The sequence below is a fragment of the Phalacrocorax aristotelis genome, chromosome 4 (genome assembly GCF_949628215.1).
Source record: "Phalacrocorax aristotelis chromosome 4, bGulAri2.1, whole genome shotgun sequence".
Taxonomy (NCBI): domain Eukaryota; kingdom Metazoa; phylum Chordata; class Aves; order Suliformes; family Phalacrocoracidae; genus Phalacrocorax; species Phalacrocorax aristotelis.
The window spans coordinates 75,017,584-75,038,172 of NC_134279.1; the positions used below are offsets into that span (position 1 = coordinate 75,017,584).

The following is a 20,589-nucleotide window of genomic DNA, read 5'->3' on the forward strand; positions in this document are numbered from 1 at the left end:
GCTAGAACAAGATGGAGATGACCCAAGTACAATAAAAGCCAAGAACCTCTGAGAAGCCATTCTGCTACAGTCAGGATCAGCTGAAGCCCTCCAACAGAGGCTTTGCTCCAAGAAGTCCAGAAAATGCTCTGCCATGCATGAGTAAGGGCTGCTACCCGTTCCCACTCTCTGGGAGTGGAGCTGCAGGTGAGGCTTGCAGTTACTCTTATTTTGCTCAGCAGCCAGATATGAGCAGTGCCAGTGCTCCCATGCTGTGTGAATGGGCTTAGTGAAAAACACGCAGCACTAGTGCTCCTTGAAGGAATTTGGAAAAACAACATCAGAATCCCTTTTCCAGTTCACACTGAGCTTCTGTGCTGGCCTATGTCCTGGTCCAATGACAAAGGGCATGCTGCTCTTCTCAGTGTGCAGGAATTGGTTTTCCAAGCCCTGCACAGGTTTTGTCAGGCACTGAGGCTGTCTATCATGTTCCCCTACTCTCCCAACTCTTTCTTACCATACCTACAGCTGCACTGGCAGAGCAGTAGTTGTGTTTCCTCTCTCATCCGCTTCCAGCAAAGCCCCACCAGTTTATTTAGAGAAGTAAGGCTGCAGGCAGACACTTTCTTCCCAATTCAGCTGAAGAGATTTTAGCCTTCATATGTCCACCTCCCATCCATGCCCCAAGCCAGGTTAGCACTCCACAGCCCCACTGTTGCAGTGGTTTGAGACAGCTCTAAATAACGTCAAACAAACTCAGAGCATCTGCTCAGACTGCTCAGCCTAATTCAAACTTGTGGGTGGACATGTATCTTAGAACAAAGTGGTAGAGTTGAGGACAAAAGTCATCTCAGCTTTCAGGTACACAAGTCTTTCTTCATGCCTGAAACAAAAAGAGCAACTTTTAAAGGCAACTACAAGGAAAGAGCAAAATGTTCAGAGTTCAATCCACCACAGAACGGACAGAATACGTGTGACCTAACCACTGTGTTTCACCTAAAGTAAAATAAGGAGCACTCTCATGAAGAAACTTCTTGGCACTGCACAGAGCTTTCCTTTAGTGAGATGATGTGCAGTTGCTGGTGACAGCATTTGGTACAGCTGGGACTGGCAAGGCTGCCTAGTCATACCCTTATTCTCCTTCTTCTATATCCATTTGACCTGCTAAGATGAAGCTATTCAGACATACAGGTGGGTTAAGAACAGAGTGTTCAGGGAAGGAGGGGAAGAAACTAAAGGTTTTAATTAAAGAAGACAATATTTTTATGCAGGATACCAGAAAAGTCAGCACTAAGATATAAACTGTTTTGGTCCAAGTACAGCACACACATACCTCCTCATGACACATACCTCATTACAGCTGACAGAACTACAACATGTCTGAATGTGGTCACAGTGCAGACAACAAACAGAAAGGACTTCCATCATCTTTAATACACAGGCAAAGGCCTACAGAGACCACAATTCCCTGTCTCAATATAACTGGGCAAGTTGCCACAGAGGTACGTTCATATTAGAGACAAAAACCAGCTGCAAGTGTCTCTAGAGCACTGCCAGCCATATTTATCTTGTGGGTTACACTTGGCCAACTCTGATTTAAAAATCAAAGCAGGTACATTTTCCCCCTGCTCTAATACCAAGTAACGGATTTACTGAATCAAGCCCTTACTGGCAACCCAGTGGATGTGAAAAGAAGGTACTTTTTAAAAAAACAAAACAGAACAGACAAATACATAAGACACAGCCCACCAATTTCCTCATTACACCGGGGCATACATGCTTGCAACATTAACTCCATAAAGCTGTACTTCATACAGCTGCATTTTAAAAAATGCTGAACCGGTGATACTCCTTAGCTGGACTCCAGGATTCAGTTCAGCAGATTTGCAGTTACACAGTCGCACAGATTTCTTTTTTCCACCTGAAGAAGCAGAGTTTCTGTCTATAAGAGGGGGAAAAAACGCAACATCAGAAAACAAGCGTCAGCGCTGTAAAACTAATTAGCTCCCAAGGAAAAGTTCATTTTACTTTTGTTCTAAGATTTGGAATTGTTTGTATGAGATGAGGCCTGAAGTAGAAATCAGAATTATTGCTTACTGCTCTGCAAAATAATTTATCTTTTGTGTGATTAATTGCCATACCAACATGGTAATATTTCATGTGACATGGAGAAATTCAGTCTGGTACATGTTCATGTTTTTCACGTTAGTACATTCAGCATGTGTCTGGGTGCTGTTACTTTTGTTTAAAGTTATTTGTCTTTCCTACAATCTTACTTCAACTGCACAAACTGGAGCATAAGCTCTCAAGTTCATGAGAGGTTTAAAAAACCCCCAAAAACCTGTCAGAAATTTTCTTTTTACTTAAAAACAGACTAAAAAAAACAGAGTATTACAGCCTGGACTCATTGATGAAAGTTATACAGAGAAAGTAAGGCATAATTTCATCATAGAATCACAGAATATCTCAAGTTGGAAGCGACCCATAAGGATCAAGTCCAACTCCCTGCTCCTCACAAGACTACCTAAAATTAACCATATGACTAAGAGCACTCCCCAGACACTCCTTGAACTCTGACAGGCTTGGTGCCACGACCACTTCCCTGGCAACCCTCTTCCAGTGACCAACCACCCTCTCAGTGAAGAATTTACTTCTGTTTTAACTTATCCTGCTTCACTGTTGTTATTGTTAATAAGCTGTTGGAGCCTAAAATTCACAATAGATGCTGAGCTGGCATACAGCCATCACTGTTCAAACATGCGATGAGATTGCTGTCTTCTCATGGAAAGAGGTCTCAAACTGGTGAAAGCAGAGGTCCCCCAGTTGAACTGGGGTTCATCAATATCAAGAGATCATTGCTGCCCACAGGGATTTTCTGGTGCAATGAGGGCGGATTGGGAACTTCTCAGAGCTGGAGCTGGGTATGATCAGAAAGGCCTGCACCCCCTCAGCCCACCTGTGTGAGAAGGGACTGAGGACCAGGGAAGGGACACCAGGGTTGCATAAGGGTAATCTGGGAGTCCTTCTTCACTAGCACACACACACTTTGGTTTTCCTGGCTCTTTGGAGCACTTGTGGCTTCAGTAGGTGCATGATGGAGCACAGAGCTTTTGACATCAACATCATATCTTCATCTCAGTTTGTCTATCATGTACCTGAGAATCAGTCTAATCAGAGAAAGGAATTCCTCCTTATTGTCATGGGACACACTAGCTGTGGGAAGTCCACTCACCAAATTAATCCCCACTGGTGTAACCAGCTACACAAAAAAACAGCATTATGAAGACTATCAGCTCTAAATGCCAGCAAAATTCATCCTTAATCTGCCTGTCTTATGATTTTCATGAGATGGAATTGCCATGTGATTAAAGGCTGTATTTTAAAACCTGTGTTATCCATTGACCCACATCAGCTAAAGGCACTTAGAGCAGAGCTGGGCTGAAGCAACCTGCTTACCACCTGCCTTCTTAGTACAGGAAAAGCTATCTATTGATCAGGTGTTTTTCCCAGATGATAAATCACTAGACACGGCCCTGTGGTTCTATGGTTCTATATTAAATCAAGTATCACTTTTGATTGTTTCAGCTAACCTGCAAAACTCAAAAGACCTGATCAGACTTTGCTAATCACCTAAAAAACACTCAGTCACCACCTTCTCACCATCTCCTTGACACCATTTGCAATGGTTTGAATAAGGGACCTTGACAGCATGCCAAGAGCTTTGGAGATAAGCCCCGCAAGGCTGCTTACCATCTTATATATCTTTAATAACATTTTCAAGCCTTTGTTTTTACTTTCATGGGCACATCTAACTTAATGTGCTTTGAACATTCCAAATAACCATTGACAGTTTAGAAATGTATAAAGAACAAAATGAATGGCACTAAATACAGCTTTACAGACTGTTTTTTGAGCATGACCACAAAATTATTTGCAGCGAGATTTGTTATTATTCCCTAGTGGTTTAAGGCATGTTTTGGGGAAAAAAAAACAAACAAAAAAACCCAAAACTGCCTTCCCCCCCGCCAAAAAAAAAAAAAAAGCAGGGCAGGGTCCAGATTCTGAACCTACCAAAAAGCTGATAAATTTCAGCTAAAAATGTAGTTCCTGAGCTCCTTAAAGTTGTAATGCAGTGTCCACTGGTTAACTCTGAAAAAATGTGTTGGAATTTTGAAAATAGGTGTCTATAGCGCAGATTTACAGTGACCTGTGTAGCCCATGGACTGGGTTTGTTTTACAGGATTTGTTTTATGGCCTGCTCCCTGCTGGCCTCTGTCTTGAGCAGCTTTTAGATGCAGTAGGGAGCTGGCTGTGAACTGGCCGAATGGTTTTGATGGTAGCAGCTCCCTTTCAGCAGTACAAGAACCCTCTCCCTAGTTCATGATCAGAGCTGCACCTGCCACATGCTGCACTTTCACTGAGTGGTGAATCACAGATATCGCCAGAAAAGTTGGTCACTGCTGTTAAAACAACTAATCCAACCTGCAGCCTGCTCCAAGGGGCCAGCAGTAACGAAAGGGTGGAAAATGGTATGTAGGGGGGTGAACAGATCTGGAATGTGCAAGGGTAGTAGCCAGCCTCTCAGAGGTGATCTGTGATCCTTCTCTTACTGCAGGAGTAAAATGCAGCCAGCCTGTCAATCAGTAAGTGATCATCGTAACAGTGTAGGTTACAGGCATGTCTAGTCTTGTAAAAGGAAGGAGATATAGCCTATGGCCCCCATAAAAGGTTATGTGACCTATGATAGAGTCAGTTTGCTTTGTGAGACACCATGCAGGTCAACAGAGAGCCAAATTAAGTGTGAAAATTCGTGAGTTGTGCAATAAAACTATATGGTTTCCCCTGTACAGAACTGCGGGGTGAGATTTGCAGGAGACATTAAATGGGAATTTCTTCTCTAAGCTTTTGGGAATCCCTCCCCCTCCAACACAGTTAGGAGCTGCTTAGTCATCATCTAAAAATCTTGCCTGCAAACAAAAGCGAGTTTTTCAGGGAAATTAGTGTCTCCAGTGGGAATATTAACAAAAGGAATTGTATTTTCGGGGACAGAAACATTTGCCCCAAAACAGACTAAAATAGTCAAATGTAAACTACATACGTGGCTGAAAGCAATTGTCTTAAAACTCCCAGTTTGCATCAAATTAGGTCACAGCTGAATAATAAAACTAAGAATTGAAACACTGTAGAAGGCGCTTCCAAGAAGTCCTCAACTATTAAATATTTCCGTGTCTTTTGAAGATGTAGGCAGAATTCCCAGCTTAATGACTGGAATAGGCCTGTCCTAGTCCAGAGGCATTGAAGGATCTCAATAGGGATTAAATTATTTAGATTTTAAATTTATAAGGAAGCAATAGGCTTGTTTTGGTGAGACTATATCATGGAGCCACAGTTTCAGGCTTGCTGTCAAATCTACAGATGTGAAAGTCAATAACAGGACATTCCTCTCAACCAAACCTTTTTTGTATCCTCATTTCTTCTCCTTGGCTGTCTTTTATTTTTATTTTTTAAAATGTATTAAAATACAGTTGCTATCTTTGGGGCACTTTTTGCTACTCCTGCTTTGGATATCTGTATTTTATAAAGCTTCTCTCTTGGTCTGCAAGCTGTAGGTGTCATAAAGGTCACTGCCACAGCCAGACAACCAGAGAAGATTTTAGTAGTTGAGATATTTTTTTAATAAAGTTGTAGAAATTCTGGTTAAAAGTTCAAAGGTTTGTAAAAGAAGGAAAAGGTGTGCTAGAACTACTTTACAGCACAATCTGAACATCTTGTTTGGGCTGTATACAGTGCTCAGGAGATGCATTCGTTAATGAGGTTTCTTCATGAAGGAGCCCAAAATACATTTGACCCATAATTATTCAACAGATTTTGTTTAACTGTAAATGTGCTACATACCAATCTGGTTCTGTTGGAATGTTTGTTTGGTTTTTTGCCACAATTCAAGGCATCTTCATTCTTGCACCTGCATTTTCACCTAAACGTCATGGACCCTGCTTGGAGTTACCTCAACCCATTCTTCAAAGATGCTGGTTTGCAGGCTTTGAACTGAGAACAACCTTGACCACAGATTAGAATAGCAAAAAAGTTTTGAGCGCCTTCTGTTGAAAAACCTGTGCGAGAGTGTAGATATAACACTTCAGCTAAAGGGTACACAGGAGGTGGGGAAAAAGCTGCCCTCCTGAGACACGGCTATCTGACAGCAGCTGGGATACAGCTAGTCACAGATGGCAGGTTGCAGTAGCTAGAGACAGATTCAACTTCCCTCACAGAAGGAAGATACCAACCTTGGCAAATTCTCCACACTGACTGCAAGCCAAACCGGTTTCATTCCCTATGCTGTTCTACTTTGTGGCATTTTTTACCATTATGGAATCAAAGCAATGTGAAAAGTGTCTACAAGATGATGTTTCCTCCCTTAGCCTCTCCCCAAGGGTAAAAGCATGTGCAGGGGAGAATTTTGTTTTAGTAGGCTTTTTGTTTGAGCTGGCTCTCTCCTTTTGGGTAATAAATATAAATTATGCTCTCACCTTACTCTCCCTAACATAAAAACAAAGATGTGCGCTCAGCATTTGGAATGAGAATAGCAGCACTACTGGGTGTAACTTGGCAAGAGAAGGATAGAGGGCTGAGGACTGTGAGTTCAGTCTTTCCTAAGCTTCCTAGTGTCCCTGATAGCCCAAGACAGAAGAATTCCACAGATCGTTGCATAGAGAGGTGAAATGTCATTACCCAGCCTCACCTTAGAAGACAGGACAGTACAGTTGACTGTCTTGTGCAAAATCCATTCTAGTCTTATCTGAAGCATTTTTGTCCGTATTAAAAAAAAAAAAAAAGAAATTGAATGTTTTCTTACCCGTGTGTCTAGATTATACGCTGTCTTCTTTAAGTCCTGCAGAGCCCTCTGCATGAACTCAAATGCATGGCAATCAACACAGGGACGACCTAGGAGAGCATTTAGTAGAGCATTTAGTAGATAATCATGACTATATGGCATGAAGTATTAAGTAGAAGGAATAAACAGTGATTTTGAGTATGAGGAAGAGCTACAGAAAAGAGTCCACAGAGTATTGATGTATGCACTCCTGAACAATCCAGGTTATTGTGAATGGTCCATCATGATGGTCCACCCAGTCTCTCAATGACAAAAGAATTACTTCAACAAATTTGCATTAAAAATTTTCTTCCTCCTTTATTGCTGTTCCCTTTGTCATTCTCTTGTCACAGTTCATAGTGGGGAAACATGAAACCTATAACTTGAATCTTTCCTTTTGCTCCACCAACCCTGAGCACATTTTCAACCTCATCATCTGATTTTTCAGAAATTACCTCTGAAACCATGAACACGTTCCCTGAAAAATCTTGTCTCCTAATCTCACAAACTTAAGCTCTAAATAGAAAGCTAATGGAATGAAATTGACTACATTATCACAAAGACAGATCACTTAGCCTCTAACTTTGAATATGATACAGGTTTGTCCAAAGCTGGTGAAGCAAGCAACAGATAAACACAATGCCCTGTCATTAGTGGGCACTGCTGATCAGCAGAACTGCTGCATTCTGGACTAATTGCAGTGTTTAAGGTAGCATTCCTATATCTAGATATCCAGACTGAAGGTCACAAGGCTTGCTTTGCCTTGATAATCATGTAACACAAAGCTGTGCCCTAACAGATAGCAGTACTGAGATGGAACAAATATAGACATGATGAAATGTCTTCGAATCATCAGGATCTACATATGCTCTTATCTGCTTCTCAGTTCCTGTAGCTCTCTGACTTCATAGGAAATATTGTGCAAGTGAGAAATTCTGAGCACAGGTTTAGTTTGCTCTTTGAGGTCTGGTAAGGAAGAAAGGATGAAACATAGACTGATATCGGAAAACCCTGCAATGTCTGTCAGCCTATTTTGCAAACACTTGATATTTGACTGATTTCTACATGCCTCTGATAAGCTGGAGTATGAGCTTCCAGCTCATGATCTGTGTACTAACCAGCAGACAGGAGTCCTGCCTGATGGTGAAAGGAGTCTGCCAAATTCTTTAACTGGCTAGGAAAAAAAGAAAAACAAAGAGATTTAAAAATAAACATTGAACAGTATCACAGACCTCCTCTTTCATTGTTGTACCACCACCCAACCTTGCTGTTATTATATGTGCACCAGACATAAGGAGAGGACAGCATTTTCCACTTCAACAACTTGATGCAAGGACCTTCCATTATATTTATGATGTAAATTAAACTCAACGCAGATCAGCAAAGGAAAATTAGGTGGTGGAAGGCTGCAAGACTAAGTGTTGACAAAGTGTGCCTTCTTGGCATCTTGATTGTGAATTTTTTTTATAAAAACTACTGACTTTAATACAGTGGACATTACCAAGAATGAAAGATGCAATGAAGAGTCAATATCAGTTGAAAAAAGCAAGTCTCAAAAATGTCTCTGAAAAGCAAGCAGGGTGACTCCTGGCATAGAAAGAGCTAATCCAATGAAAGGGCTGTACAAAAGAAAAGGTACAGAACAGTGGCAGATTTCAGGGACAAGCAAGACAGCAACAGGCAGGAGACAAGGGTAATAAAGTGGAGAGTCTTGGATGCAGGAGAAAAGCAGCACTGGTATGCTATGAAGTTGTGATTTTGAAATGTCATAAGCAAGGCATGTCCAAAATAGTTTGAATTATTTGGACAAGCTACAGTGATATGAAGTCCTGCAACATTAAAACTACAGTACAAGCTGTATGAGAGGACTGTAGGGTGTACATACTTTCAGCTGGTATGGCTGTTCCCGCTTCTTGATCAGATCTAACAGGTTCCGTGAGAAGCAGTGCAACCACAAAAACTAAAGGAACTGTAAAGACCACTCTTCTCAGAAGGCAGGGTGCCAGCATCTTGGGAATAGGTGCTTCTCTGTTTATCAAGAGACATGAACAAGTCAGTGAGGAACATTACAGATAAAAGGTTTTGTTAAAATGAACTTAATGTTCCTGATGGCTAAAACGTTAGCAGTCTTCCTTTGAAAGAAAAAAGAAATCATTATATCTAAAGCACGGACAGAAGTTCTCTGTACTTTTCCAGCAGTGCACATAAAACCCAACCGGGAGAGAATGTCCCCAGACATGAAGGAGAAGATCAGAAGTCCCTAGACAGTTTTTGGTTTCATTTGCAAGCCAGGATGCCAGCAGCTTTACCTGCTCTGTGACTCCAATCTTTTTTATAACTGAACAGTCCCAGTCCAGCATATGAATCTGGACAGCTGGTTCACTGTTAAACTTCAAGATAAAAACTGCAGGCATTATAAAGCTGGCTGAAACAGACCTGAACCTGGAAATTAAGTTTTTACCCACCCACTTGCTTTACTGATGCACCATCTTTTCACACGTATAATAACTAAAGCTAACCATTATCATTAACTACGCACCACACTGATCATAAAAACTTACTCCTTTATAAAAGTAGCTGAAGGAAAAGACTTTGTTAAACCTCCACAAATTCATAGGTAGAATTTCTAATGGTAAATGCATCAAAACTGTTTGACCTTCTGTTTCCCCTCCTAATCTGGGCTTCAGACCTTTATTTGCAGCCATCCATTTGTTCCTGAAGATTACAGCCAGGCCACACCATGCCCTGAACATAGGTACAGTCTGGTCCAGTAACACCTCCCCTTCATACAGAGGTAAAATTTTTTATAAGTACACAGGTTTAAAATGAAGTATTTTCTTGATCCAACAGGTAAGATTTTTCAGATCAAGAGGGAATATGGGAAACTTGGACTGGCTCAAACTGCAAGTCTCTATTACAGATTTCAATCCAAGCCTCAAGAATCCTGCTAGGCAAACTGCTAGGGTGGTCATTAGTTCAGCCAAGTTTAACTTCTGTTCCTGTATGTTCAAATGGAAGAAAGAAAGAAAGAATCAAATAAGGTTAAGTTGTAGCAACACAATAAAAGCCACATGAAAATTCTCTTTAGCTGAACCCAGAAAAGCAGGACAACATTCTGTCTCTTCCTGATTTTTAAGTCAGTGCATACTAAGCAAAAGATGTTGCGTAAGGACCTCAAATCTGCATGTGCTGAATGCAAGAGTACGGCACTCCCCAAACCAGCTTGTGTTTCACATTTGGAAGGGCAATAGAGGGAGGCAGGAAAGGAGAGGTTTTTCCCCATCTTGCCGCAAACACAGAATAGAACAAGCTTGCTCTTCAATATATGCAATCCCGTTTCAGACACAGCTAATCTGAAGCTGCAAATTGTGTGTGAACACTTGCAGCACATGCAAACCACCAATTTACCTAGGAAAGGAGCAGCAATATACACATCCCCTTCCTGTGCACCTCAACCTAAATGTAAGAATAGGGCATGGTTCAAAAGCAAGAAACACACAAGCACATGTAGGGTCAAAGATATATTTGGGCCCACACCAGAAAAATAGATCTGATAATGTAAGTTCTATAACCTCAGAACTGGGCTTCCTATCCCTCCCACTATTCAGAAGTGATCTGATGTGATCCTTTTTCTTATTTCCACAATCCTTAAAATAAAAGGATTAAAATCATAGCAAGTGGCTTGGGTTTTCTGTTTTAATTAACGGTGATCTGCAACCAAAGCAAGTACAATCAAAGACACCAGGCTTTGCAACAGGATGAAGCAGAGTCTCCAAGTAACAGTAAATTAAGATAATACCAGCCTCCTTTGAAAGTACCTAAGACATAAGCCTCCTGGTCAGTAGGAGCAGAGGCTATTCTCATAGTTGACTATGAGTGCTAGGACGGTCCAACAAAACAAATCAGATACTCTGTAAAACTTTTTCAGGGTACCTTACAGATCACCCACCCCAGCATCAGCTCGGCTTCATATGTGAGCCCTGCTGCAAAATAATTGCTCCCCAAGAGCAGCAATCACCTCAGGCCACATCTAACTAGTGCCTCTTAGTTATTCTGTGGGAATTTGCTATCTGCAAGGAATAATCATGACAGGCTTCAAGGGTGGTCTCTCTCTGCAGTGCAACTGAGAATGGTGACAGATCTGTGCATGGACTTCTATGAAAGAGAAAAGTAATCCCCTCTAACAAAGGAAAAAAATATCAGTACCTGATCTCTCTCTTGTCTTTGTGACGGTCTCTTTGAAATGGCCGCTGCAAACTGCGAACAGAACAAGTACAGCATTTCTGAGCATGTGCACTGTCTCTTTTTAACCTTCTCTGAAAGAGGTTATTACTATGGGGAGATTTCTGCCATGGCAACAATGCAGAGCACTGCAGCACACAGCATAGATTTAAAGAGGAACAGACTGTGTCTCCCAGGTCTGGGGAAGGATGTTTCTGCTTTGACATGTGAATTCCAACAGTGACTTACCTGCTCCGTCTAAGGTTTTTAAAGCCAGGCTGTTTGATTCATCTGTCTTGAAGTCTGCTGAATGGTTTTCCCGAAGTCTGCTCAGCTGGATGTGGTGCCTCATTCATGCAACTTGCTTCCATAGTGCCTGAAAATAACCATGAGAATTTAAACCTGCTTTACAGGAAACCGGGAAAAACCATGGGATTGCACTCAGAAACTGCAGGACATGTCACAGGTAAGACTTCAGTGAAGGCCAGGCATTGTTCAGTGCACAATCTGCCATTTGAATGGTTCTGAGTTACAGGGGTCATAACCAGTCATGCCTGCTTTCCTGGGCGTTTCTGTGATCCCAGTCTCAGGGCTGCCAGGCACAGCTGCAAGCGTGCAGACACTTAAACTCTGAATGGGAATTTGAGTCCCAACTCCAAATAAACTTCACTCCCTTTTTCCAGCCTTCCCCTTTCAATGCCCCACAAGCTATACTCCAGAATGACACTGATGGAACTTGTGCCGAATGCCATACAATAACGGAGTGCAGATGACAAAAATCATTTTGTCAAAGCAAAGCTAAACTCAGGGGTCGCACCTCCCCCCAAAAGCACATCTCCCATCACAAATTAGACACTAGCAGTTCTTGTTCCAGAGAGAATGAGCACAGCTGAGGGCAGGTGCAGCACTGGGAACCATGCATGGAACTTCAAAGGGACTGTGCTCTGTGTTTGCTTTAGCCGGTTCAATAGGGGCTTAATCTTAAATGCTTTCACAGTGAGAGCTGGGGGCACTCAGTGTCCAGGAAGATCAGGGACACAACGTTTTGTTTTTTTTTATGAGCAGAAACTCCTTTTCAGAATTATGACTGAATTGCTGGCTAACATTTTTCTTTTCAACATGTTCTGTAACCTGTCTCTCCTGTACAGCCCAAGGGGAATTGTTTGCTCCCATTAATTCAACTTTTTAAGTAAGAAGCTAAAATTTGAGGTGTTCAGTGTGTAATTATGATGCTATATGAAGTTACAGCATCCACAAGCAGAGTCAAGAGGGGATTAATTATGGTATTGCCATCCCTATACATCATAAAAACAGAAAGAAGGGGAAAATAATTTTTAGAGACTGTTCTTTTGGGCAAGCAAGATTTAGCATTGTTGCTGCAGAGATAACCATACAGGATTTGGTCTGATTAAGTACCTATCTATACACAAATTACAAATGCAGAACTTTATTCATGATCTAATCTCACACCTTGGCCTCCCTTCCTGATAAATAATACAGATATTCACATATCTATCTATAACTTTTCTTAACCTGTGCTCTTGATCATTCCCAGTAAATCTTACCCTGTTCTCCCAAATCCTGTCCTTTATCTATCACAACAGTAACACCAAGAAGCCAGCCCTGGTAGCTCAGGTGTTATCACTGATTCATTCTTCTAGACCCATGCAATGGGCTTCTGACTCCATTAAATACAATTTAAAAAAATCTGTTTCTCATTCTCAGCTGCCAAATTCTTTGCTCTGAGCATCTCATACCAGCTACCATGATCTCGCTTCTTTAGCCTTTTCCTAAATCTAATTGTCCTGCAAGGAACAACTTTCTTTTTAGACTTTAATCACGTTACTTCTTTATTCACTTCTCACCACTCTGAACTATGTCAAGCACCAGCTTTTCTCTCCAATGAAGCTAATATTTTCTCAACTGGAAAATATCAGTTCACCAAGGAGGAGATTTTCCACAGAGGAAGTAGAGACCCCATTATAGGATATTTTTATTTTTAAAATGTTTTGAAAAAAAAATATTTTGACAGTTTTCAAATTGATAATTTCTGGCTTTCTGCTTCAAAACTATCTCCTTTTTAAACATAAGCTTAACAGAGTAAAAATACATTTCATGCTCAGTTGATGGAATTGCAGAGTGGGAGCAGCTCTTATATAAAGGGTATTGGGGCATATCCCCACCAGAACATTACAACCCCAATAAAATCTTTCCTTCTCTTATTTCACTCATGCACAAAGCACGGGTGGTTAAAATGTTGGCCCCAGAGCACCACAAAACTGGAAGTACAGACCAGAACTGGGATTATACAGCACCTGCACAACAGCTCTCAGTGGCAATTTCACTGGTGTGCCCGAAGTTGCAGTGGTAGTCATGTGGCACCTCAGGCTCAGCATGAAAAGTGACATTTAAATGAAAGCTGGAACGTCCTGACTCCCCAGCTGCCCTGGGGGATCATTCATGAGGTAAGCAGAGAGAATTTACAGTTTATTTTTATAATGAAGTCAAACACAATTTTTTTTTTTTCCAAGATCCCCACCAGCTAAAAAGCATAAAAGCATTGTTCCTCAGATTTCAATTTTTCATCTTGAATGCACATGTTTTGATACTATAAATATTTCTGTGGGATTGGGAGAAAAGCTCAAGCCTTTACCTCTAAGCCTCTTCACTGCTTGGTCTCTCCTTGGTTCTTAAACCTAATACTCTGTCACAGCAGAAAACTTTCTTCCCTCACTAAAGATAACAGATTCTGTCACTTCTCCTGCAGATATTTTTATGCTTCCTCACAGCCTGCCTTCTAAATTGTGGTAAAAATCTCCCCACAAGGTACCATCTTGTCTTCCATCAAATCCTCTTTTAAGCTTTACCTCTGCCATGAATCCTACAAAGCACTACTGCCTGGCAGAGCCTGGGGAGGAAGCTGGCTGTGACTCCTGATGGTATGCAAATGTGCTTGTTAAACCAATATCTCGCTGCCTCACACCTCTCGCTGAGTCCCCCCCTTGTCATCCTGCTGTAATCCCAGCCTGCGAATGCTCAAGGGCAGGGCTGTGTTTGCACTTGTTGGCACTGTACCACCAGGCTGGAGTGTTGATTGAGGCCTTCAGGCAGATGTGATGAATAATAATGCCAAACTACCTAAAGCTGATCACGTTGTCCCACACTCTGATATATGAGCTATTCATACAGCAAGTCTCTTATTCTTTTCCTTCCAGTTTAAAGCTCTTGGGAAGTGTCAGGGTGACCAGATTAAGAAATAAAGCCTTCCTTTGTTCCCTGAACAGGTCTTGCATATCTTGGTAGCAACAAATAATTGAAATTGTTCCTCCATCCATTTTCCCTGCCAGTAATTTTAGGAATAATTTCCTTGTCAGTAACTCCAATTCCTGCAGCCCCTATCTGTCAGAGTATGGCTCATCTGAAATCATTCTAGGCCCCAAAAGTCTTGAGTTTCAGTGCAACACTAAGGCTGGGCTCCTGTCCAAGCCTGAAGTTTCCACACAGCGCTCAGGGAGACCTGCACTGCCAGAACTACTTAGTCCTTTTTTGGATGAGATGCTAAACTGAGGTCAAATCTTTCAGCTTCACTCTGGGAGCTGAGAATCAGTGAAAAATCCCATGGCAATATTCAGGAAGGGTTAGCATTCACTGAGCTATCCTTGGTTTGCACTGTCCCTATCCACCCTTCTGCCCACACATCTTTGGGGAAATAAGCTGTGTTCCATGCTGTGCTTGAGCTATTTCTAGGTACATAATAGTTGCACCTTTAACTAGTTTGCTAAGCCCACAGGGATGTCTTGAGTACCTTGCAGCAACTATACAAATACGCATGTGTATGAATGGGCTTTGAACAGGAGGGGAACAGACTGTTATCTTTACAAGCTTCCCACTCTAGAACCAGACTTCAGAGTCCAGCCTCTTCTACCATGGGTGGCCTAGAAAAGATAAGATCTCTTAGCTGAGAAGCAGTACACCATTACCCATTTTCCTTGTAAAGGCTGCCTTGAAAACTAGCAACTGAGGAAACTAGAGGAAATGAGACTGCTAAAATTGGAAGCTTATAAATTACCTTTTCTTCCCAAAAGATGTTTATTATCCAAAGTCTTATAAAGACTCTCAAACTTCAGAATCCAGAAAAGCCATAGTCAGGGGGGCTTCAGATCCACTCCCTGCTCTAGCAATTAACTGCTTTGAAGTCACTTACCAAAGACTGATCCAGGATGACTTTTATGGCAGAGATACTTGGATCTCATTGATAATAATTCTGACATCAATATCTCCATGATTTAATGGCTTAAAGATGGATATACCTTCATACATCTATGTTTGAAAACAGCATCTTTGACCTGAGTTCATATTTACAAGATATTTGCAAGCTAACAGATATTGCTTCTCTGTTTTACAATTTTTTTCTCCTTTTTACAATGACAGTGCTACAAATTGCAAGCTGGTTAGTGCAGTACTATCCTGATGCTGCACTAACTGTGACTGCACAGTTTTCAGCTAAGAGCTTACTCATGTCTGCCTTCAAAATGCCCTATGAATGAATTCCTCATTTGTGATCCAGGGATGTTTTTAGACACTAGCCAGTGACAAATGAGCAATTAATGTTTCTTAAGAATCATTATACTGGTCACAATCTTGGCTGAGATGCTAGAAAACAGACTAGATCCAGCCCTGCTAAAACCATGGGTAGTTACAGCATAAGCAACTGAGTCAAGAATCAGTGATCAGAGCTGGGCCAGACTCCCATCCTCAGAAGGTCTAGAACTCGATCTAGGCAGGGATCAAGTTCTAACACACACTCAATCACATTCCTTGAGCTCACCTGGTTATCATTCTAGGAGGCGGACACCGTGACCACCAGGTCAGAATGGGTTATTTGTTCCTTGGAGAATTTTTTGCGAACTGTTGGCAAAAACTCCACAAAACAACAGATTAGGTTCTTATTCTGAAAGCAAAACATGAAGAATCCTATGTTAGTCTTCTCATTTACTAAGTTACAGTTAGTAGTAAGAGCTCCTGTCAACCTGTGTTAGCACCCCCAATGCCAAACACTCTGTCCAAATGCACTGTGGGGCACTTCCCACAGTGGAGGCAATTGCCCCCCTATGCTCTGACATCCAGGCTTGGTTCCTAAGCAATGCATTCTTTCATTTCTAGCATTCTGGGAAATATCTTTGCTTTCTTCTGCACTGGTTATGTTATTGGTTTTCACTGTACACTGTTGTAAATCACAGAACATATGCTGAAAGACAGCATCTAGGCTTTAGCTAGTACAACCTCTCCATTCAGTTTTAGGCAACCAAATCCATGGCAGCTCTGCTTTAAGACTGTTCATTTGCTGTCCAGGTCCAACAAGTTAGAATACAAAAGACACTTAGTATCTCATGCCCCAGCAATATCAAACTCATCTTATGAAACACAAGGGCAGTTCCGCAGCTCTGAGACTACGCAGAATGCACTTTAAGAGAGCTGAGAACAAATCAGTCTTGTTGAGGGCATTCGTCTGCACAAGCAGCCTCAGAAGTAATATGGTGAATCCAGAGTCTGACCAGAATTAAAGTGCTGCAAAATCTTCCTCTCAATAAAAGCCTTTCAATAACCAGCAACCTCTCAGAAGGTTGAAATGCTGAAATCCTCCACTGAAATGCTTCTTTTTCTCTTGAACCCTTTCTAATCTTCACATCTACCCACCTGAAATGCAAAAAAACCACCTACTATGGGCAAAAATGTGTATTCTAAGGGGATGAGGATGTAGAAGGGAAACAAATATGCCATGATGATAGGTGTATTAAAAAACTCTAAAATATACAGATACACATCATTTTATGGCTGGATGGGGCTTTGAGCAACCTGATCTACAGACAGATATCCCTGCCCATGGCAGGGGGGCTGGACTAGATGTTCTTTAAAGGTCCCTTCCAACCCAAACTGTCCTATGACTCTATGAATAATAGATGGCAGAAAATCTTAGAAAACTGAAAATCCAGGAAAAGGAATATTTTCCTCCTGTGGACAAAAAATAACAAGCTGCCCACCTATACAAAGAAAACCCTTTGTACTCCCATCCCTCTCCATGGAAGGGCAAAGATTCATCTATAACTCATTTACTGATATGAGAAGGAGATAATGATAAATTTAATTTTGTCAAGTAGACCGAAGGACCTACAGGTCAGATTGAAGGGAGATTTCCTTTTGTGGAGAAAAGAGCAAGCACGGTTATGCAGGTTGCAGACAAAACTGGGGAGCTAAGTTAACACAGCCACAAAGCAGAAGCGGTATGAGGTAAGAAAGTAGGTTGGGTAGGGAGAGAGAAAAAAGGGCTAGTTTTGTTGGAAAAGTGGAGGAAAGATCCATTTTCTTAAACCTTTCAAATCCTCAGATGAGATTGTTGTAATTGTGATGGACACAAATGCTTTATATTTGCAGGTGAACAACAAATAATTTTTTCTAGACCCTCTCAAAAATGTCAATAGTGATAAACTGCACTCTGAGGAAGAAACAGATATCCTGACTTTGAAGGTCTAGAACTGATCCATGAACCACAAGTGTGCTGCTCAAGGGATGCAGACATCAGGGTGTCACAAGGAATGGGATGTCGTCATGCAGGGTTGTTGTGTGGGATACTCTCCAGACATGTCCCATTACCAGGACTTCTGTGGATTACCATTTTTAGAAATTTAAACCTCAACAAATGAAGAAAAACAGGATTTTCAGTGTTATGCTGGAATCCAGAGCTGTCAGAAAGCCATAAGCATGTCTGTCTGATAGGTGAATCTGCCTGCCAAAACAGCTGAACAATTCTTCCAAAACTCAGCACTGCCTGAGTGGGAGTTGGACAGGTGCTTATACAACTTTAATAGCTTGAAACAGTCCTTATGTTTAAAAGCAGGGGCAAGTTATTTACAGTGCAGCCAAAACTTCAAGGTGAGGAGGAAGACAAATCACAGAAGCTATTTTACTGCACGCTTAGAGATGTGCACAGGACAGTATGGCAGCTGAGAGAAAAGGAGAGAGGTGTCTGTCATCTAAGCTCTTCCCTTTCTTTGCCTCTGCTCCTTTCATATATTCCTCTTGTCTCGTATACAACTTCTGCTGTAATTATTAATTCTCTCTGTTTCTTAGTTCTTCACACCCCACTTGACATCCTTTGTTCTCCCAGCCCCTGATATTCTCCTGCAATCCAATGCTTGACTGTGGTGCGTGAATGCTGACCCCTGGTTTGGGCCCTCAGCTGTCCCAGTGCAGTTTAGTGACCCTTCAAAGAAATACGTGTTTGTGCACCTCTCTGCCACTTTAATACTCTGCCAAAATGTTATTGTTCTCTAGAAGGATGGCTGGAGCAAACACAGTCTCTTTTCATCCCCTCATAGTTGATAGTCTGGCATACTATGCCAGAACGGATCATAGAGTGCTTTGTAAAGGGCACATGGAGTGTCACTGAATGACTACGCGCTTGTCCCATCTGCCAGAATTAGCATCAGCTCAGCTGGCTTTCTGCTCCTAACACAGCTAGCTCCAAGCAATGCAGACTGTAAACAAAGATGTAGATGAATGTAAAACAAAAAAAAGTCACGTAACCACCTTGAGAACTTCAAACACACATGGAAGTCTCTCAAAATACTGTGGAGATAGTCAGTGGCATAGGTTCCCTGAGATCAGTCGATAAATCAATATGGGTACTAGGACTGTGCTGAATCAATGTATATCAGCTATTTGGGGACAGTAAGACACAAACATCCACTTTTTGAAAAAGGAATGTTATAGGCAGGGAAGGGCTGGGAGAAAAATCTGCACAATCCATCCCCCAAAAATTAACAGCTGGCTCCAAGTCAAACCCTCAGCCATCAGCAGGAGGCCCTAAGATGCTGAAAAGGCGCTCACTAATGGTTCTCCACCCTTTCCACACTGAGGCCCATTTTGCCTTTTCTAGGACTTTCTACTCATTTGTAGGGATATGGGAAAGGCAAGGCAGTAACCCCCTGGTTATTCCTGTTCATTGCTCCTGGATGAGGAGTCTGCAACAGGGATGAACACCCTGTCCCCAGGAACGTGGGCAGCCCACAGTACCATCCTGCGTTATTTCAAGTGCTATGTTTGAATCTCTGGTAATGCACAAACTACTCATCTCCACACCTCAAAAAAGGAAAGAAAAGAACAAGGCAGACCTCTCAGTTGCATAAATAGAATCTTCTCAGGGCAAGCATTTTGCATTTTTATCCTCAGAGAGCAGGTATCTTTAACTTAGTTTCCCACTACATTCTGGAAATTGCATAAGGAGAAGAAAGAGACTATGTGAGGGTTAAAAGAGCCCATTTTTCAAAGCGTAAATTCCTTCAATATCTACGCTAATGGTGCACTTGTGATATGCTAATTTTGCCAACATGAGCAGCCACCTCTCAGGAGTTACTGTCTAATCTAATATGACCCTGAATCACTATGGGGCAATGGGTTCACATCTAGGGCATGTAGTTGTTATATAAGGAGAATTTTTAATAAGCAATTTGAAGTAAATATTTTTCAGGACTTAAAAAAATACATTCTGGTGGATTTATGTCAACTTTATAATATAGTTGAGGCACAGAAAGGTTTTCAAGTAACATTAGATGAAGTATCCTTTTGAGAAAAAGGTACCAGGGCTCTCTACAGTGTTTGAAAAAGCATGCACTATACTTGGCAGAGAAACGTGGCTCCAGCGTACTGGGTTGTTAAAGCTGAGTTACAACTTTTATTGGGATCCTCACTTAACCTCTCCAATTGCTAATTCTTTCATACACTGTCCCAGCACAGAAGTTAATTTAGAGAAGCGCTTTAAACAGAACTAATGCACTGGTGTGAGAATAAAACAAGCCTACTATTCCTCATTGGTTCCAGCGGGTTTTTTGAGCCTGAAACACTCCCACTTGGCTCAGCTGTTTCTGTATTTAAACTTGAATGGTTTTGAGTCAAAACCAAAGAACATCTGTTCGGCAATTTTAAAGCTAGAAGTATTTAACATTTTTCCCTTGATGGGCACAATTTGATTCACTGCCCTGTTGTATTGATGTTACTGGAGGGGCTTCATGCATGATTTAGAAGACAGATCAGCAATGCAGGACACCCAGGATGGCAAGTGGGCAGACAGCATGCTGTTGGACTGGTACACGGCCAGGAGCCACAGATTCTTTAGAGAGGCATTTGTGAGAGGCGGTAGCTGTCCCCTCCTAGTTCAAATTGAGTTCTGAGCCCAGCAAGAGCTGCTGCCTTCCAGAGAGGCAAAGCACCTCCCATTAACCAACCAGCTGCAGGACCTTGTTTCCTTGAGAGGGAGGATTGCCTCATTCCAGCCAGGTTTCTGCAGGAATACACACCCTCTTTTTGAGGAGAGCAAAATGAAACACTTCCAGACCAGCATTGAAGCCCTCTTTATCCTGAACCTCAGGAGTGCCTCTCCTCATTACTATCACTTAGGCCTGCAAAGCTGCTTTTCTGCTGCAGGCTTGTTGAAAAAAATATATTAAAGTATACACATATTC

At 41.7% G+C, this 20,589-nt stretch overlaps 1 protein-coding gene across 5 annotated transcripts in view; it reads right to left on the reverse strand.

Moving 5' to 3' along the window:
- Positions 1-1,394: 1,394 nt before the first annotated feature.
- The window catches only part of LOC142056719 (NELL2-interacting cell ontogeny regulator 1-like), a 28,449-nt gene continuing 9,254 nt past the window's right edge, over positions 1,395-20,589 (reverse strand). For all 5 annotated transcript variants that reach the window (XM_075092051.1, XM_075092053.1, XM_075092054.1 and 2 more), the window contains 5 exons: positions 11,321-11,447; positions 11,057-11,107; positions 8,736-8,878; positions 6,833-6,921; positions 1,395-1,921 (listed from right to left, as the gene is read on the reverse strand). In XM_075092051.1, coding sequence (XP_074948152.1) covers positions 1,850-1,921; positions 6,833-6,921; positions 8,736-8,859 — 285 coding nt within the window. In that variant the 5' untranslated portion in view covers positions 8,860-8,878; positions 11,057-11,107; positions 11,321-11,447 and the 3' untranslated portion in view covers positions 1,395-1,849. The remainder of the gene's footprint in view (positions 1,922-6,832; positions 6,922-8,735; positions 8,879-11,056; positions 11,108-11,320; positions 11,448-20,589) is intronic.